A 17,355-nucleotide genomic window follows, 5' to 3' on the forward strand; every position below is an offset into this window, starting at 1 on the left:
TAGACATTACCTTTATCCAATTCAGCAGTCACTGTATTATAAAAAGTGAGTAAGTTATTGAGACATGACCTATCCTTCACAAAACCATGTTGAAGCATCCCATTCATGCGTACCCATTCTTGGATTTTTTCCTTAACTTCTCCAATACCTCGACCATCACTTCTGAGATGGTCATTGGTCAATTATTTGCTAACTGTCTTGGAACTTCCTTTCATACAATGGAATTGTTTTCCCCTCTTTCCACACAACTGAGAACAACCTAGAGCTGAGACTTATGTGGTCAAAGGCACTGACAATTCCTTAGCATATTCTAAAGCTGCTATACCATCTAAATCTATAGCCATATTCATATCAAGGATCTGTAATATCCTATGGATCTGTAGTTCATCTATCTCTATTTTCACCCCAATATCTCCATCTGGATGATTTACTCTTGCAAAATGATCACTTAATGATTCAGTTATTTCATTTGATCCAGTTACCTACCTACCTACCATCAGCATTTGTCAAAATTAGTCTTCCACAATCATTTTTCTTTTTTACTTACTGCATACCAAAAGAACTCTTTTGGATTACCTTTGGCTTGCACAACTAATTTCCTCTCATACTCTGATGTTGCCTTTCTTTCTTATCATAGTGGTCACCCTTCTGGTCTGTGCTTCTCTCATGTGCCTGCTGATCATTTATTTCTGTGAATTCTCTGTACATTTTTTTTTTGTAACTCCTAATTAATGCTATTTATCCATTTAAGTCCCACTTGATTTATCCACCTGACTGATCTACATAGATACCATAATGAAAAAAATGGACATTAACCTAAAAAAGATGGACATGTTAATCTCAGCTCCTTACTTTGGAATGCAATATTCCAAAATAAATCAAGGCTACTGACATGATTTATTTAGGAATCTCAAAACTTATTATTAAAATAGTCTGAATTAGAGATAGATGTTGGATTTTTTTTTTCACTTTGTTATACTATAAATTAGAGATGCCAAGAAATTATATTATTGGTTTTGTTCTTCATTCAAGTGTAAGCAAAGTCTGTGCATGAAGTAACAAGACTGGGCTACTTGTATATAGAGGCTGATGACTTCACATCAATTGCATCTGTATCCCATAATGCAAAGATAATTACTATTATTATTAGACACCTCCAGGGAGTCCAAAGACTCATCGAGAGCACCTGCTCTACAGCTCTATCTCCACCACTCAATCTACCAACTGACCACAACTACACCAACGCCATCAATCGCTGACCACCACCACCACCACCACCACTAGATTTTGCACAGACAATCACAAACATCCATGCCCACAGCGGGATTCAAACCCGCAGCCTTTGGCTGGAGAGCGGATATGCTAACCACTCGGCCAGCCAGGCCAGCTAAAATATCCTTACAGATATGTATAATGCTGTGCATTATGGGAAGGGCCACTACCCAGACCAATTTTGACTTTTATTGAGGTCTTATCAGTGAGAGCCAGACCCAGAAGTGATGTAGAAGTCATATTTGAATACACAAGTAGTTAAAAGGCACCTCGTTACCAAAATACTCTGGATTAGAGATAGATGCTAAGTTTTTTTACTTGGTTATACTATAAATTCAAGATGCCAAGAAATTATATTCTTGGTTTCATCCTGAATTTGATTCTCATTGTGATGAGAGAAATCTTTATATGATTTTTCAATTGCTTGTATGCAGGTTTTTCATCCTGCATACAGGCAAGTCAGCCATGAGAACATATGGAACTTACAGACAAAAAATACTATTTGTGATGATGAGTACTAGATGGTGTTATGTGTTGATGGTAGTAGTGTCATCACTGTGTAGCTGGAGAATTAAATAGAAGAGATGGTGAGTTGTGTAATGGTGTCCTCCCACGACGAGTCCTTGGACTAAGTCTTGAAGGTGTCATGTAATAAGAGGATTGTAATATTATATGCCTACACAATTTTAATACTCTGCAGCATATTAAAATTATCATTGGTCACTGAATCTTGACCTATGTTATCAAAATTATTCAAACTATACCTGATACATAAAGCTGAAATCTTTACATATGCAGTTTTTGTAATTATCTAGAATTAAACATTTTAAACAGAATGGTCTCTTGAAAATATACTGCAGTCAACTCTCACTACTTCCTCATAACTCAATGTTACATCACTGATCATTATAATAAACGATTAATTATATACATTCAAAGTAATCAACATTTTATAACTTAGTTTTCATTATCTTTATAACTGATACACTTAATAATCCATACCTCTTCACAATGGTATTCTTTTTTTTTAAAGAAGTGAAATATTCAATGTTGTTATAAGAAAAACTTATTCTAGTTGAAAGGAACTCAATGAAATATAATAAAATGGAGTTAATAACTGTAACATACCCACACAGCTAAATTTACACGCTTTCCAGCAATATTAAGTTTCTTGTTTAAGAATGATGCCTGAAAGAAATAATTTAAGTTTTATTTTTTTTTTAAAATTGAAATTTCCAAAAATAAAAACTAAATAAATAAAATAAAAGCATTTATTAAATTAATCCACACAACTGGACAGTTTAGAATTATTGAAGCAGATGATAATTGTACTCTTCATCCTACTTCAACAAACCAAGTAGTGCTCAGGTATCCAAAGCTTCGATCTGACAGGATCAGCTCTCTCTCTCTCCCTGGACTGACGCTCCCCTCCAGCCTTTCATGTTATAAGCATATCACACAGCTTCCTGGCCTCTAAAAAACTAGCCATTCTTTTCTGCTTAAGATGCTGTTTATTACCCACTCAGTTGTCTCTCTTCTACAGGTACTTGTATGGTAAATGCTCCAGTGAACTGGCAACCATCATTATTCCTCCACTTTCTGTTCGGACTAGTAAAAAAGGCAGCAGCAGCTGTTAGATAATCCTTTACAGTACAGCTGCAAACACAATTAACCTATTCTCTTCCTCATTGATTCCAACGACCTCTGTCATACTACTTAATGATATCTCCATCTTGACAGAGTAAGGAGGCTTGCATGCACCAATGACCTCAAGAGCTATGCTAGCAGTAGCTAAGTTACTGGTAGGGCCTCCCTAGCTGGACAGGTTGAGAGGTAGGGGCCAGACTAAGAGAGACACCCTGGTCCTCCAGTTAGAGATTTTGTGTAAGGCATGTTACCTTACCAAGTAAAAATTTCTATAATTCAGATGCTGGAAATGGAAAATTCATTGGACCGAAACAACTGAAAACTAAGAAAGAACAAAAGGTAAAAGATTAGGAACCCAGGATATTTTAAAAGTATCACATGGAATGTGCGAAGAAAAGGAATTAGAATTGGTAAAACAACTAAAAACTTAAAACATTAATATAGCTGTGATAACAGAAACAAAAGATATAGATGATTTTACTATGCTAAATAGTGGAGTGGACAAGCACATCAGAGCTTCTAGTGGTGTGGCCATTTTATTCGATAATAAATGGAAAAAGAGAATTCGAAAGTAAATTTTATAAATGATTGAATTATAACAGTTAATAAAAACAAACAGAAGCTACTTAAATATCATATGAGTATATTACCCTGAAGAAGGCAGGAAAGATTCCAAACAATTTTACGAGGAGCTACAAAACAGTTAAATGTAATAAAAATGACTATATATTAATCTTCTTCTTCTTCTGCAGAGGAGACTCACCACAAACAGCGACCCCACTTAAGTAGGGTCACTGTTTGTGGTGAGTCTCCTCCACAACTTCCTCTCTTGGGCTGTAGCCGCATCCAAGTTCTTCATCCTCAAGTCCTCCTCCACCATCTCTCTCCATCTCTTCTTTAGCCATCTGCACTTCCTCTTCCCCTGCACATCCATCTGCATGACCTTTCTTCCCACATACTCTTCATCACATGACCAATCCTCCTTCTACTCCGTAATCTTTCAGGATGTTTCACCAAGCACCTCAACTGCACAGCTTAGAAATACTTTTGAATTATGTCTCCACCAGTCTTGTACACTTTCTAGTCCATCCGAAATCCTCACTAACACCTTCTCCCTAAAACGGTTCCTCACATGCTCTTCTTTTAAGCGAAACCACTTAATTTTCTTCCTCCCATGGCTTCCAAAGGTTCTTATCTTCGACTTTATTTCAAAGTCTGCACACAACAGCCGGTGTTGCTGTGCCACTTGATCTGTTGGGATCACTTTACAATTTGTTACTGTCTTAAGATGTTTTCTTCTAGTCAAAATGTAGTCAATCTGTGAACTATTGTTCCACTTCTAAATGTTATCAAATGCTATTCCTTCTTACAGAAAAAGGAGTTCACAATTGCCAGATCAAATGCTACTGCAAAGTCCAAAATCCTCTCTCCTTCCTGGTTCATCATTTCCAATCCATGGCCATATATTAATAGCAATCTTAATGCCAGAGTTGGAAATAATCCAATCCCAAATGTCTTAGGAAAATATGGAGAAATCTGCATGAACAACAATGGTCAAGAACTATTAGACTTCTGTACTATCAATAATTTTAAAATAATCAATAATTTTTTTCCAAAAAAAGAATATAAATAAATATACTTGGAATGGCAAAGGAACAAGATCTATAATTGATTATATCATTAGTAATAAGAACCTAGCTCCACATGTGAGAGACATACATGTTTACAGAGGAAGTGAGATTTTTTTCAGATCATTACTTAGTAGTCTCTAAAATAGAAATACTAGCAAAATAAGAAAAAGTATACAAAATATATCTATTACAAGAAGAAAGCGTTAGAACGCATTATCAATCACTTATTAACAGACTGCCTAAAAGAAGCCCAAATCAGTGAAGATATAAAAGAATAGAAAACTTTAAATAAAGATAATCAATAATAATGAAAGAGAGAGTTATGAGAAAGATAGAAGAGGAGAGAATAGAAACAGTAGAAGAGAGAGAGAGAATGAGAGTGAGTTATGGAAATGATAGAAGAGGAGAGAATAGAAACAGTCAGAGAGTGGGAATGAGAAGAATGCAGTGCTGGAACCAAGGATAGAGTGATGCCAGATGGCAGATTAGTAGAGGAACACAGAGAGAAAGTGTAAAAGGAGAAAGGGTGAAGGATGCAGGTGAGCAATCAAGAAACAGAGTGGTAAGAGATGTCATGTATGGAGACCCGAGCATCCATGGCATGCAAGATAGGATGCCAGAGGAGTGTTTGCCTGGAGGAATGATAGAAAGTGTGGCTATGGCAATTAAGCAGGGTGAAAGGGTGGATGAGATGACTGTGATGGTGGGCACAAATGACTTGAGAGGCAGTGTAAATTGGGTAGCGAGAGCTCCGAGATTCATGCTTGAAGTTGTACAAAAGAAAACTCAGAGGGGAAAGATAGTGTGTTGTCCAGGTATGATAATGACGAGCTGAGCAGAAGAGCAATAATAATGAATAGCATAATAGCCAGAATGTGTTAGAAGAGAGGATTGGAATATGTGGATGCTTGGGGGGGGGCATTTGAGGACAGAAGGGAACTGTATGCAAAAGACCGGTTGCATTTGAATGAGGAAGGACGTAGGCATATGGAGAGATTGCTGTTTTCTGAACAAGTCAATGCAGAGAAACTAGAATTCCCAGGGTGGATGGTAACAGGAGTGGCCTCTTGTGGAAATGGGTATGAGATCACGTAGCAGTCTGGAGGGGATAATGATAGGTATAGAAACAGTGACATTTTTATGCTTTATACTAATGCCAGCAGTATCTGAAATAAAGGAGATGAATTGGTGGGGCTGATAGCATCAGCCTGACCAAAGATTATTGGGATCTCTGAGACGTGGTTGATGGAAGATGATATAATAACAGGAAGAGAAGTAGCAGGGTACAGCATTTTTCAGCAGGATAGGAAGGGAAAACATGGTGGAGTACTGCTAATGATAAATGATGAATTACATTCTCTATTTTTTTGAGTGGAGGCTTTGGAAGGCAGTGACACTAATGGTTTTGAAAGCATATGGTGTGAGATAGAGATGGCCAAGACAGGATATTTAGTGGGATGTTGCTACAAGCCAAGAAGCATAGAGGGTGGGGAGCAGAAGATGTTTAGGCAGTTGAGATTGGCAAGTGCAAGAAGAATGATTGTTATAGGAGATTTTAACTACAGTAGTATAAATTGGAAAGAGGAAAATACATGTAGTAATAAGGGAATGGAATTTCTAGAATTCTTGAAGGACAAATGTTTCGGGCAACATGTAATTGAGGGAACAAGGGGTTCAAGAGTTTTGGATCTGGTCACAGCATCAGAAGTGCTGATTATATCTGAGATGACATCTCTCCCCCACAGTTGGAGAGAGACCATGTAGTTTTGACTTGGAGGATGAATAGCCATGTAGGAGTATCAAAGAAAAGGGAATATATGTGGAATTATAGGGTGGGATATCATTAGTGAGAAATTGTGAAGGAATATTTATTAGCAGCAATACTAAGCTATATTCCACGAGCGATGAAGAAGAGGACACAATTTGGTGTAAAGTGGATGACAAACAATATCAAAGAGGAACTGTATGTGAAAAAGAGGTTATGGAAGAGATATAAGGAGAGGGATAGAGAGCAGATGCATGAAGAATATAAGACTCAGGCCAGGAGAGTGACTAGTATGGTAAGGAAGGCAAAACTGGAATATGAGAAAAGATTAAAACTAACATCCAAAGAAAATCCTAAGGAATTTTTTAGCTATGTGGCCAGTAGGATGGGAAATGATTGTCGAAGAATGACACTGTGGGATAAAAATGGGAATAGAGTGACTGATGCAGAGAACATAGTAGAGTTGTTCAATGAACACTTTATTAGAGTATTTCATCCTGGAGAAGTAAGTTTTAATACTAGAGGGATAGGGCAGGTTCGAGGTGCAAGACGACAGCGTGTTCCAAATACTGAGTACTCTGGATGTCAGTAAAACTGTGAACTGACAGCTCCGTTTACCTAGCTTTTCAATGAAAGTCTGGCTACGTGAAAGGTACCCAAGGAATGGAAGGAAGGTAAAATAGTGCCATTGCATAAGGGCAGTAGCAGACTGGAAGTGTCTAATTATAGAACCAGTTTGTGTGTCATCAGTAGTTGTTAAGATCTTGGAGAAATTAGTTAGGACCATATACAGTGTTAGGCAGATGAGGATAATGTTATCTGCGAGAGTCATATTGGATTTGTTATTGGGCGCTCTTGCTTTAGTAATATGACTGTCTTTTTATAATAAAGTGACAAGAGCAGTTGATGAGGGAAAGGTACATTCTGCCAATTTTTTTTTTTTTTTTTTTTTTTTGGATTTTACAAAGGCATTTAACAGGATATCACATGATAAGATGATATTTAAGTTTTGCAGCACATGGGTTTAGATGTCAGGTTAGTGAACTGGATTCAGGATGATTAGTCTGATAGGTATCAGAGAGTTGTGTATGGTGGAGCAATATCAAGGAGGCAGAAGGTTACTTGTGGGGTCCCACAGGCAGGGGCGTGCCAGTAGTGTCCGTGCCTGTGTGCAAAACTTTAGTTGGCACCCCTATCCCCCCCTCCAATAAAAAAAAATCACTTAAAAAAAAAAGGTTTTTTTTAAGTATTTCCTCCCCTTTGGTGCTTTTACTATCCTGGCGCCTGTGTGTGTGTGTCGCACACATATGGTCAGCATGCCCCTGCCCGCAGGGCTCAGTACTGGGACCTGTGTTGTTCAACCGTTATGTCAATGAATTGCAGAGGGATATTCAGTTGTTTGCAGATGATGTGAAGCTCAAAAAGGTTATTAGTAATAGTGCAGATGTGGCAGCCCTGCAAGAGGATTTGAATAAACTAGACAGATGGGCAGGTGAATGGGGATGTCGGTATAAAGCAGCAAAATGTAAAGTCTTGAAGTTTGGGATACATTGATGGGAGGCTGCATACTCGATTGGAGGAGCTATACTGGAAGAAGTAGAGGGAGACAAAAGATCTGGAAGTGATAATTGATAGAAATCTGAAATTCAGGGAACATATTGGAAAGGTGGTGAAGTTAACCCAGAGGATTGCTGCAATACTGAGAAGGATACTGACCTGCAGAGATAAAAGAGTTATCGTTCCATTGCATAAGGCCCTGATCAGACCACACTTAGACTATTGTTCTCAAATTTGGTCCCCAGGATTTGAAGAACTCATTAACTGTGGAAAGGGTACAGAGGCAGATAACAAAGATTGTTTCAGGACTATACAATGTTAGTTATGAAGATTGGCTGAGGGAATGTGGACTGCAGAGTTTGGTACATAGAAGAAGGAGAGATGATATGATTGAGACTTTTAAACTGCTGAGAAGTAGTTACATAGTCGACACTGGGGAGTTCTTTCACTTGGTGGAACAGCAGGAAGGAGCGATGACAAGGGGCCATCTCTGGAAGTTATGAAAGGAAGCTGTGAGGATGGTTTCTTTGCATGGAGGGTGGTTGAACCGTGGAATGCATTGCCTGATAGAGTGGTGAAAGCAAGAACAGTCAATGAGTTGAAGGAGTGGTATGATAGACTGTTTCTAGGAAGGACTTCTCATGATGAGCCTTTTGACTCCATGGAAGCCTGAATAATAATAAAGCAGCCTTTGAAGTACTTGGAAAGAAAAATAAAATATTAAAAAGAAAAACATTAAAAATCTGGAACACAGATATAGAAAATGCAATAAAAGCAAAATAAATGGCACACAAATCACTCCTTCAATAACATACAAAGGAAAGAAGAAATATACAAAAACAAAAGAAATACAGCTAAAACCATAGTACAGAAAGCTCACTAATATTCTTGGGACAGATTTATTAATAAAATAGAAGACATACATGAAAGACAAGACAGCATAAAAATATTAAGGAAATTACATTACAAAGAAAGAGCTACAGCACAAATCAACATAATACAAGAGAAACAATGGATAGAACATTATAAGAATTTATGGTATGAAATAAATTTAATAACAGAAAATATTAATGAAGAAATCAACACTGATATAGAACCAATAAAATTGGCAAAACTAAAAGAAGCAATAGAAGTATCAAAAAATAGAAAATCAATCAGATTAGTTGGCATAAATACAGAGCTTTGGAAATATGGCAGAGAATACGTAAATCATAGATTCTTAAAATTAATAAATAACTGCTGGAGGAAATGTGAGGTTCCATCAAACTGGTTAAAAGCTGAGGTTATATCTATATTTAAGAAAGGAGACAGATAATTATGGAAATTACACAGAAATTTATTAAATACAGGTTATAAAATTTACAGTAAAATCATGAATAAAAGACTTAGAAATATTGCAAACATTCTACTCTCAGGAGAACAAAATGGTTTCAGACATGGAAGATCATGTATAGACAATATTTATGTGCTAAAACAAATTATTGAATAAAGATGAGAAGTTAATTTAGAGACTCATATGGCCTTTATAGATTACAAGAAAACTTTTGACAAAATACACAGAGAAAAAGTATGGAATATAATGAAAAAAATGAGGATATCCATTAAATCTGGTATAAGCTATACAAAGTTAATATCTACTCTATATATATAAAAATATAAGCCAAAATTCTAAACGTTTTTTGTCTTACCAGCCTGGAACTTGGGGGGGGCACGGATGGAGGGGAGTTCCCCCCCTAGTAAAGATATAAAGTGATATAACAGAGACCTACAAGTTGGTAAAGGGTTGTTATAGGGTCAATGTTGGAGAAATTTTACAGAGAATAGTGGGGGATCAGGGAGAACCAGAGGTCATCCCTGGAAACTGTATAAAGAGGGTGTGAGTAGGGGAGTGAGAGGCAGGTTTTTTTCGTGCAGAGTTGTGAATGATTGGAATGCCTTGCCTGAGAATGTGGTGTCTGCAAAGAGTTTGAATGCGTTTAAAACACGGTATGATGAGCTCTGTGTGTGATAAAAGGACTTCCCAGATGAGTCTTTGACTCCATGAGGTCTTGGGTGGTAATAATAATAATAATAAAAGTACAGTTAGGTAATAAATTAACAGAAGAGATTCAAATAAATCAGGGTGTCAGACAGGGATGAAGCTTATCTCCAACTTTATTCAATATATATATATATTGATCATATTATTAAAATATGAAACAGTAAAACATGGTATCCAGTTAACCAGAAGAATTGTTATCAATACAATGTTGTATGCAGATGATCAGATTATATTACAAGACAATGAAGATGACCTTCAAAAATCAGTTTATGAATTAAACAAAATAAGCTAACAATACGATTTAAAAATTTCACAAAACAAACAAAATTTAAAGGTCAGGATCATGTTAGATCAGAAATAATTATAGACTGTAAAATAACAGAACAGATGAAACAGTTTAATTATTTAGGGTGCATAATAACAAATATAAAAGATAAAGATATAGATGAAAAAATAAAGAATTTTCAGAAAATCTGTGGAACAGTTAAAAGGACACTGAATAAAACAACAACACGAGAAACTCGGCTAAAATTTTATAAAGTAATGGCCACTCCCACTGTTATATGGTTCAGAAACATGGACAGTTAAAAAGAAAGATGAAAGTAAAATAGAAGCTGCAGAGATGCGATTTTTAAGAACAATTAAAGGATTGGACCATATAAGAAATGAAGACATCAGAAAATAACTATGGTAGATATTTCTAACATAAATGAAAAGATCAAGGGATATAGAAAAAATGTAAATATCTATCTAGGATGGAAAGATATTGGCTACCAAAAGAGGTAGTAGATATAGATCAAAGAGGAAATGGGGGGAGAGAGAGGAAGACCAGCAACAAAATGGAAAGACCAGTGAAGCTCTTCTCACAGGAAAATGCCTAATCCTTGAAGAGAGGAAGAAGACTTCTGTCCTGTAGAACAGGCTATGTCGTAAAGTGTTTACCAACAACTACAATCTCCAGCTCTTCAAGAAAAATGTCAACAGATTTCTTCTTTCTCAATGATCACCTGCAGCCTACACACAGCACACTGATGTACTATAGGTTCTTCAAACTCTCATGTATGGAACAAATATAAACATTGAGAGTCATAAGATATTGTTGTATCAATGCATGTTGATTGTTCATTTTCATATATTAATTTGTCTATCTGCCAAGTCTGCTGCAGAAGATAAAACTACAATTTCATTTAGAATATAAAAAATATCACTCCCCCCCCACACACACACCTCCAGGAGAAACTAGAAAATTTTCATTGATTGGAAGGAACCAAGATTTCTTCCAACCATTTCCATATTTATACAAAGGTGCAATCTAAGAAATGTTAACAGCGTTACCTTTAGAAATCGAGGTAGAACCATGTAAATTACATATTATTCTACATATTCCCCACAAAGTGTTAAACTTGTTACACTCCTGCTGCTTCATTTGCAATCCTCTGAGAAAAAGGTCTTTCCCTTGTTGCACAAACCAGTCGTTTTTGTTCTAGGTATTTATCAAAACTTTTCAGCATCCCCCCCTCCATATATGCTAATCTGTATATTTTTTTAAATTCATTTCAATTTTTTTAATTAATTTTTGTTTATTTTCATTATCAGTTAATACTAATACATCGCTCACCAAATCAAAAACAAAGTTTATAAGAAATTCTAGCTATTTTGCTAAACTAATATAAGAATGACTGAATGAATCAATCAGCATTACTCACACAGACACCGAATTGAAATAAGATGGGAAGCCTTGTCACCAATTTTCAACAATGAAAGGGTATGGATCTAGTTCAGTTTCCTTCAATCCCTGACTCTCTAGAGATTTTAAAATTTCTGATATGCATCCTCCATGTGTGTGTGCACCTATGACAGTAATAATATAAACTAAGTTGTGTTGCCTTAGGGCAACACAACTTAATGACAATTACAACAACAACCACCTAATGACAATTTTCTTTCAAAGTGGTCTATTATCAGAGTCAGATTTCCAATATTGTTATATAAGATATGATATTTGGTCTTCTAAGGCACTTCTAACTGCATCAATCCACCTCACTGGAGATGTCTATATATAATAATATCCAATAATAATCTTTTATCTTAGTTCTTTCAACGTGACCATATTTTCATCCTCATACTTGTTGCATCCGCAAGAAGCATGGAAGGCAAAAGAGCCCATCTGTTTTGGCTCAAAGACTCCATTTCTTTAAAAAGGGTCATTTATACATGGAAATAAATTTCACTTTTTGTCTCCAAATATGAAGATAAGATTTTATTTCCAAAAACAAAAATTAATTTCACAAGGTAATAAATTCCACTGCTGAAGAGAAGATACAAGCAGTTCTCAGATTGATGTTTAAATAAATTCAAATAAGATCATTTATTCCTTCTGTTCAATCAGATGAAGCAACTATTGACAATTTTATGCAGGTTTTCGTTTGATGATGACAACTCCTCCACACCCAAGCAGAGAGTTCATTATTCATCAGAATTGCAGTGGTTGTGAAGCAAGATCTAGAGTAGGGCAGTAGATGTATGACAGATTCTAAATATGAGCATGACAAATGTTTTCTTTTCACAGAATATCCAGATACACTAGTTAATCAGAAGTAATTATCTTACATGATTCTTCCAATCTATTCAAATCAGTTCCCTAGAGGTCAAACTGGAGATTTCCTTGAATCTACTCAGTCAAATTAACTTTACAAGCAGCAACAGTAAGGAGCCAAATTTTTATCTTTGTTTCCAATTTCATATCCCAAGTAACAAAATGCCCTTACATTGCAAGTGATGTTGTATGTTGTTACTTAACGCTTGTAAATGAGCCATGCACATACAACAAAGGTAAGCAACACATATTTTGCAGATCTAATTAAATGCTATATAATAAATTAAAGAAACAAGATCTAAGGACAATGGAGTGCAAGTGAAACCTTTAATATACTGTAGTTGTGTTATGATATTCTTCATGTAAGACAAGTTCAAACATATTCAAAGTAATACTACATGCTTTTAAGTCACAGTTGCAAATGGATAATTAAGTCAAAATAACTTGAAATTTTAGTTTGTTACTAATATTTGATAAAATATTCCAAAATCTTCTATAGTTCGCCCACCGATTAGAGGTCCCTCGACACTTCTGCGCATCTCAGAAAAAGGAGAACCCATTCCGATGATAGGGTAATCAGTCCGTATTGTGGGATGAGTTGTTTATTATTACCGGAAGTTAATTTTCCGGTTGGAAAATTAACTTCTTTTATGATTATTGTAGTTAACTATGTTGCTTGTATAACAGTTGGAAAATTTTACCTATAAAACACGTAATTTCGCGTATTGGCGACCAATTCGGACGTCCTTCATTTCTTTCTCCCCTTCAGCATGAATCGACCATTCTTGGAAAGACGCGAAGCAGGGACCTACAAATGGTGGGCGAACTATAACAAGCATATATACTATCAAAAAATCCTTACATGACAGAATTTTTTAGATTGCAGATTTGAATTCAGTATAGAAGTACATCAGATTCAACTATATTAATTTCACATAAAATTTTTAATTTGTTGACCAGTGTTAATTTGCCTTAAAAAGTTACTTCCACTTTATGCCTTTTTTGAAACATTTTCATCATCAATATCAAATTCCCGATATGCATCCTTAGGGGATGTACAGGATATTACAACAGTACTAGATGGAAAAAATTGATCACTAACTTCCTATAAACAATTTTTCTCTAAATTAATTTGTTATCTTCAAGACTCCAACATCATTAGATCTTATATTTGTATCTTCCAAGGCACATTTTACTTATCAATCCACCTAGACCTTGGTCTTCCTCTGGATCTTTATTCAGCAATCCTAGCAAAAAACTTGTTTTGCTGACCTATAACTGTACTGTTTTAAACAGCTCTTCTGTTGGCAGCTACTCATATGCCTTTTCCAAATTTACAAAAATTAAATATAGATTCTTGTGATTCTATGATTTCTCGACTATCTATCAAAGTAAAAATCTCATCCTGACCACCTCTATTTGGCCTCAACACAGCTTGTTCTCCAAGCTTCCCTTCCATAATTTTTCTTAACTTCTCAAATCCAGGAACACTAATTGCATGAATTTCTCTATAATTTTTGCATAGTTTTATTTCCCTTTTTATAGATAAGTAAATTAACTTTACAAGCTTGTATGACAACTGCTCCAATCATCTGGAATTCAACCCTCTGACCAAACCTTATGAATTATGCAATGCAGCTACTGTAAAAGATTTTATACTTCCATATTTGAGCATTTCTAGCTGAATTTCACCTATTAAAGCTGTCTTTCCACATTTCAGGTTTTTTATGACTTTTTCTACTTCAAGCATTGACATATATATTCCTGATTACATTCCTATTGAACATTCAGCTGTTTAGCAATCTTTCAAATTAATCACTCCAGACGTGTAGAATATTTTTATCTTCAGTTATCTTTATCTATACTGTATACAGCTTCATGCTATCTTTATCTCTGATTACTTTTATATTACTCTTTCTCTGTTTCCATGCTTCTTCAATAGTCTTCAGAATATCTGATATTTCTTTTCCATGTTTATAAGAACATAGAAAATAAATTTCAAAGATGGTACCAATATTGAAATCCGTTGATATTGAGTTAGGATCTGTTCCAGTAGCTGACTTTTTGATGTTCACTCAGCCTGACAAAAACTGGGGTCTTGTTTAAGTGAGTGATGCCCCAGCCAGATGAAATTCTGTCATGCTGTACCATCATTCTGCATTATGGTTTAAGCCAATAAGAATACAATTTGGTCAGCAAAATTCCAAATTGTAGCCCATCCTCATTCAGTATCCAGGTAGATACCTACTAAAGGGGTACACCACAAGGTGAGGATTAGGTATTAGGTGAGAAGCCCTAGTCGGTTGTCTGAATTCCTTAAAAGGCAACATCAAGTTCTCTTCCCAGTAGTCTAGCTGTTACTCTTAAACACTCCTTGAACCTCCTTAAACATTTTCTGTGTAATTAAATATTCAGTATGCATCCACAAAGAAAAGCGCATGGAAAAAAAAATGCACCAAGCAATAACAAAATGTAATCCCTCTCACTGAAAGATCTACTTCTTAAAAACTGTTTTTATCTTACATAACAGATGATTAAAACCTGTGATTAAATTAAATTCTGTGATCCAAGAGAAACCAAAAATTTTAGCCAGAGGACTGGTCACAAAAGCATAACTGTTATATCCACTTATGATCATCACTGCATAAATAATACAGATTTAATGTACTACAAAATTTTATTGAGAGAAAGGACACATGTGGGGGTAGCTGAATTAGTAGGAGATGCCTGATGAATGAAAATTCATTGGGAACTTGGAACATTCTGGCTAAAAGGGCTCTGGTGACACTGTGACAGGACCACCTAGCTGGCAGTGGATTTATTTACGGCTTTTTTCTTTCTTCTTTTTTTTTTTTTTTTTTAAAATAGGATATAACTGAGGAGTATGAAGTAACTTATATTCTTCATATTTACGAATTTAGGGACACAAAACACATGTGATGAAATGATTATTTTACTTATTATTAATAAAATAACACTTGATGTTTCGACCCCTGCATTGAGGTCATCATCAGAAAGATACATGTGTATAGGAAACCAAGTTACATGCTCTTGCACTCTATAAAGGTAAATTAAATCTATGCTGTTAATTGATCTTTTTTTTAGCCTGACCTCTGGTGATAAAAATTAAAAAAAAATAAATAAATAAAAATAATAAAAATTAAAAAATTTAATAAATAAAAAACTACAATAAACTTTGTTAAACTCCTCCTGCACTAAGATTCTTCTGGATTTGTACAGTTCAGATTGTTATACTACGATTTTCTTCTGGACCTGTACAGTTCAAGTTGAAATTGAATGCTAAGGGAAGAAAAGAAAAAAAAAAAAAGCACTTCAAGTCTTCTTGTAGTGAGATTTTTCTTTGGCTTGTTCTGGTTGCTATAAAGGTTGCATATGGGTCCTCCACATTCTTGGAATGGTTAGACCATCATTTCTGTTCAGATTTGGAACTTATATTCTTGTTTGCATTTTCTTGCATGTAACAAATGATATATTGTTCCCTTCTTTATATGCCTGGGAGACCAAACAGCAAAAGAGGTGTTCAACTTTGTTTTATGTAAATTTTCGGCTTCCTGGGTTACAGCAAGGCCATATTCCATTCTTCATGTCTTGATTAATCACCCTACAAAACTTGGTGACATTCTATTATAGTTGTTAGATTGAGCTATATATTAGATGTTACCTCTCATGTTAGATGAGCGGTTCTGTTGTTGGCCTGTGGAGGTTGATGCTTGTCTTAGAAGTAGATTATTGCCTACCACTGGATAGGGCTGAGGCTTCTGCATTGCTGAGATAAATGGAGTATAATGAGTTATACAATCCTTCAGGTTACTCACTGAGGTTAGAGCAATCCTAAGGACACCTAGTTTTTGGAGAAGACCTTTTACTTATACAAAGGTTGTAACTGGTCAGGATAGTGGCCCTTCCCATAATGCATAGCATTATAGACACAAGGATGTTTTGCATTATGGGATACTAAGACAACTAATGTGAAATCATTGGCCATTATATACAAGTAGTCTAAGTGTGAAGACACTTCATGCACAGTGTCTAAGTGTGAAGACACTTAAATTTCCTTTAAGTATAAGCAAACAAAGTTTGCTTATACTTAAAGGATTAAACAAAGATATAATTTCTTGGCATTTTTACTCCAATTGAAAGCTATGACAGTGACCTAAGAGCTTATATTTAGCATCAAAGTTGCCTTCTTGTGGCATAAAGCCTTATAGGCTCTTTCTTAAATTATTATAATTCATGCATCAACCTCCACTTAAGCAAAATGACTTTCCATTATGGGATTGCCACAGTATTCAAGAGAAAGTTCTTACCCTCTTAAGGTTTCTGTCTTGTCTCTGATGAGAACTGACAAAAAGAACTGCCAGGTCAGTGAAATCTTAATCAAAATCACTAATAAAAGACAAAATATATTCTGCTGGCAGAGTTAATTATAGAACCATACAAGACAACTCCAATGAAAGAGGATGTATTCTCATAAGCTCTAAAGTCATTCTAAAGTTTTCAACTTACAAATATTTGGCTATGAAATGGATTTCTAATATTCTTTCATTTAATAGTTTTGTCACAAACTGAAACCTTCTATGACCAACTATTATAGAATTCATTTAAAATAAAAAAAAATTTCAGAGTTAATTTTATCTAGTGTTTACTTTTTAATGTTTTAAAAGCAAGTGGTGAACCAGTTATGTGCCAAGTAAAATTTATACATCCTGCCTAAAACTGGAGATAATACAAATAGCATAGCATAATGATATTAAAGAGAAACATACAATATTTAAAATGATTGCCCAGTTAGCTTCTTTTTAACAAGATATAAATAAATATATAT

The 17,355-nt window shown here is 35.2% G+C and overlaps 1 protein-coding gene across 1 annotated transcript in view; it reads right to left on the reverse strand.

The window, feature by feature from the left end:
* Positions 1–17,355, reverse strand: part of Rab21 (RAS oncogene family member Rab21) — a 69,150-nt gene that overhangs the window by 39,196 nt on the left and 12,599 nt on the right. The window contains exon 2 of the mRNA XM_090406059.1: positions 2,401–2,460. Coding sequence (XP_090262185.1) covers positions 2,401–2,460 — 60 coding nt within the window. The remainder of the gene's footprint in view (positions 1–2,400; positions 2,461–17,355) is intronic.

This window comes from Typopeltis vanoorti, chromosome 16, assembly GCF_054136105.1.
Source record: "Typopeltis vanoorti isolate ZY-2024b chromosome 16, IOZ_Tvanoo_1.0, whole genome shotgun sequence".
In the NCBI taxonomy this organism is placed as follows: domain Eukaryota; kingdom Metazoa; phylum Arthropoda; class Arachnida; order Uropygi; family Thelyphonidae; genus Typopeltis; species Typopeltis vanoorti.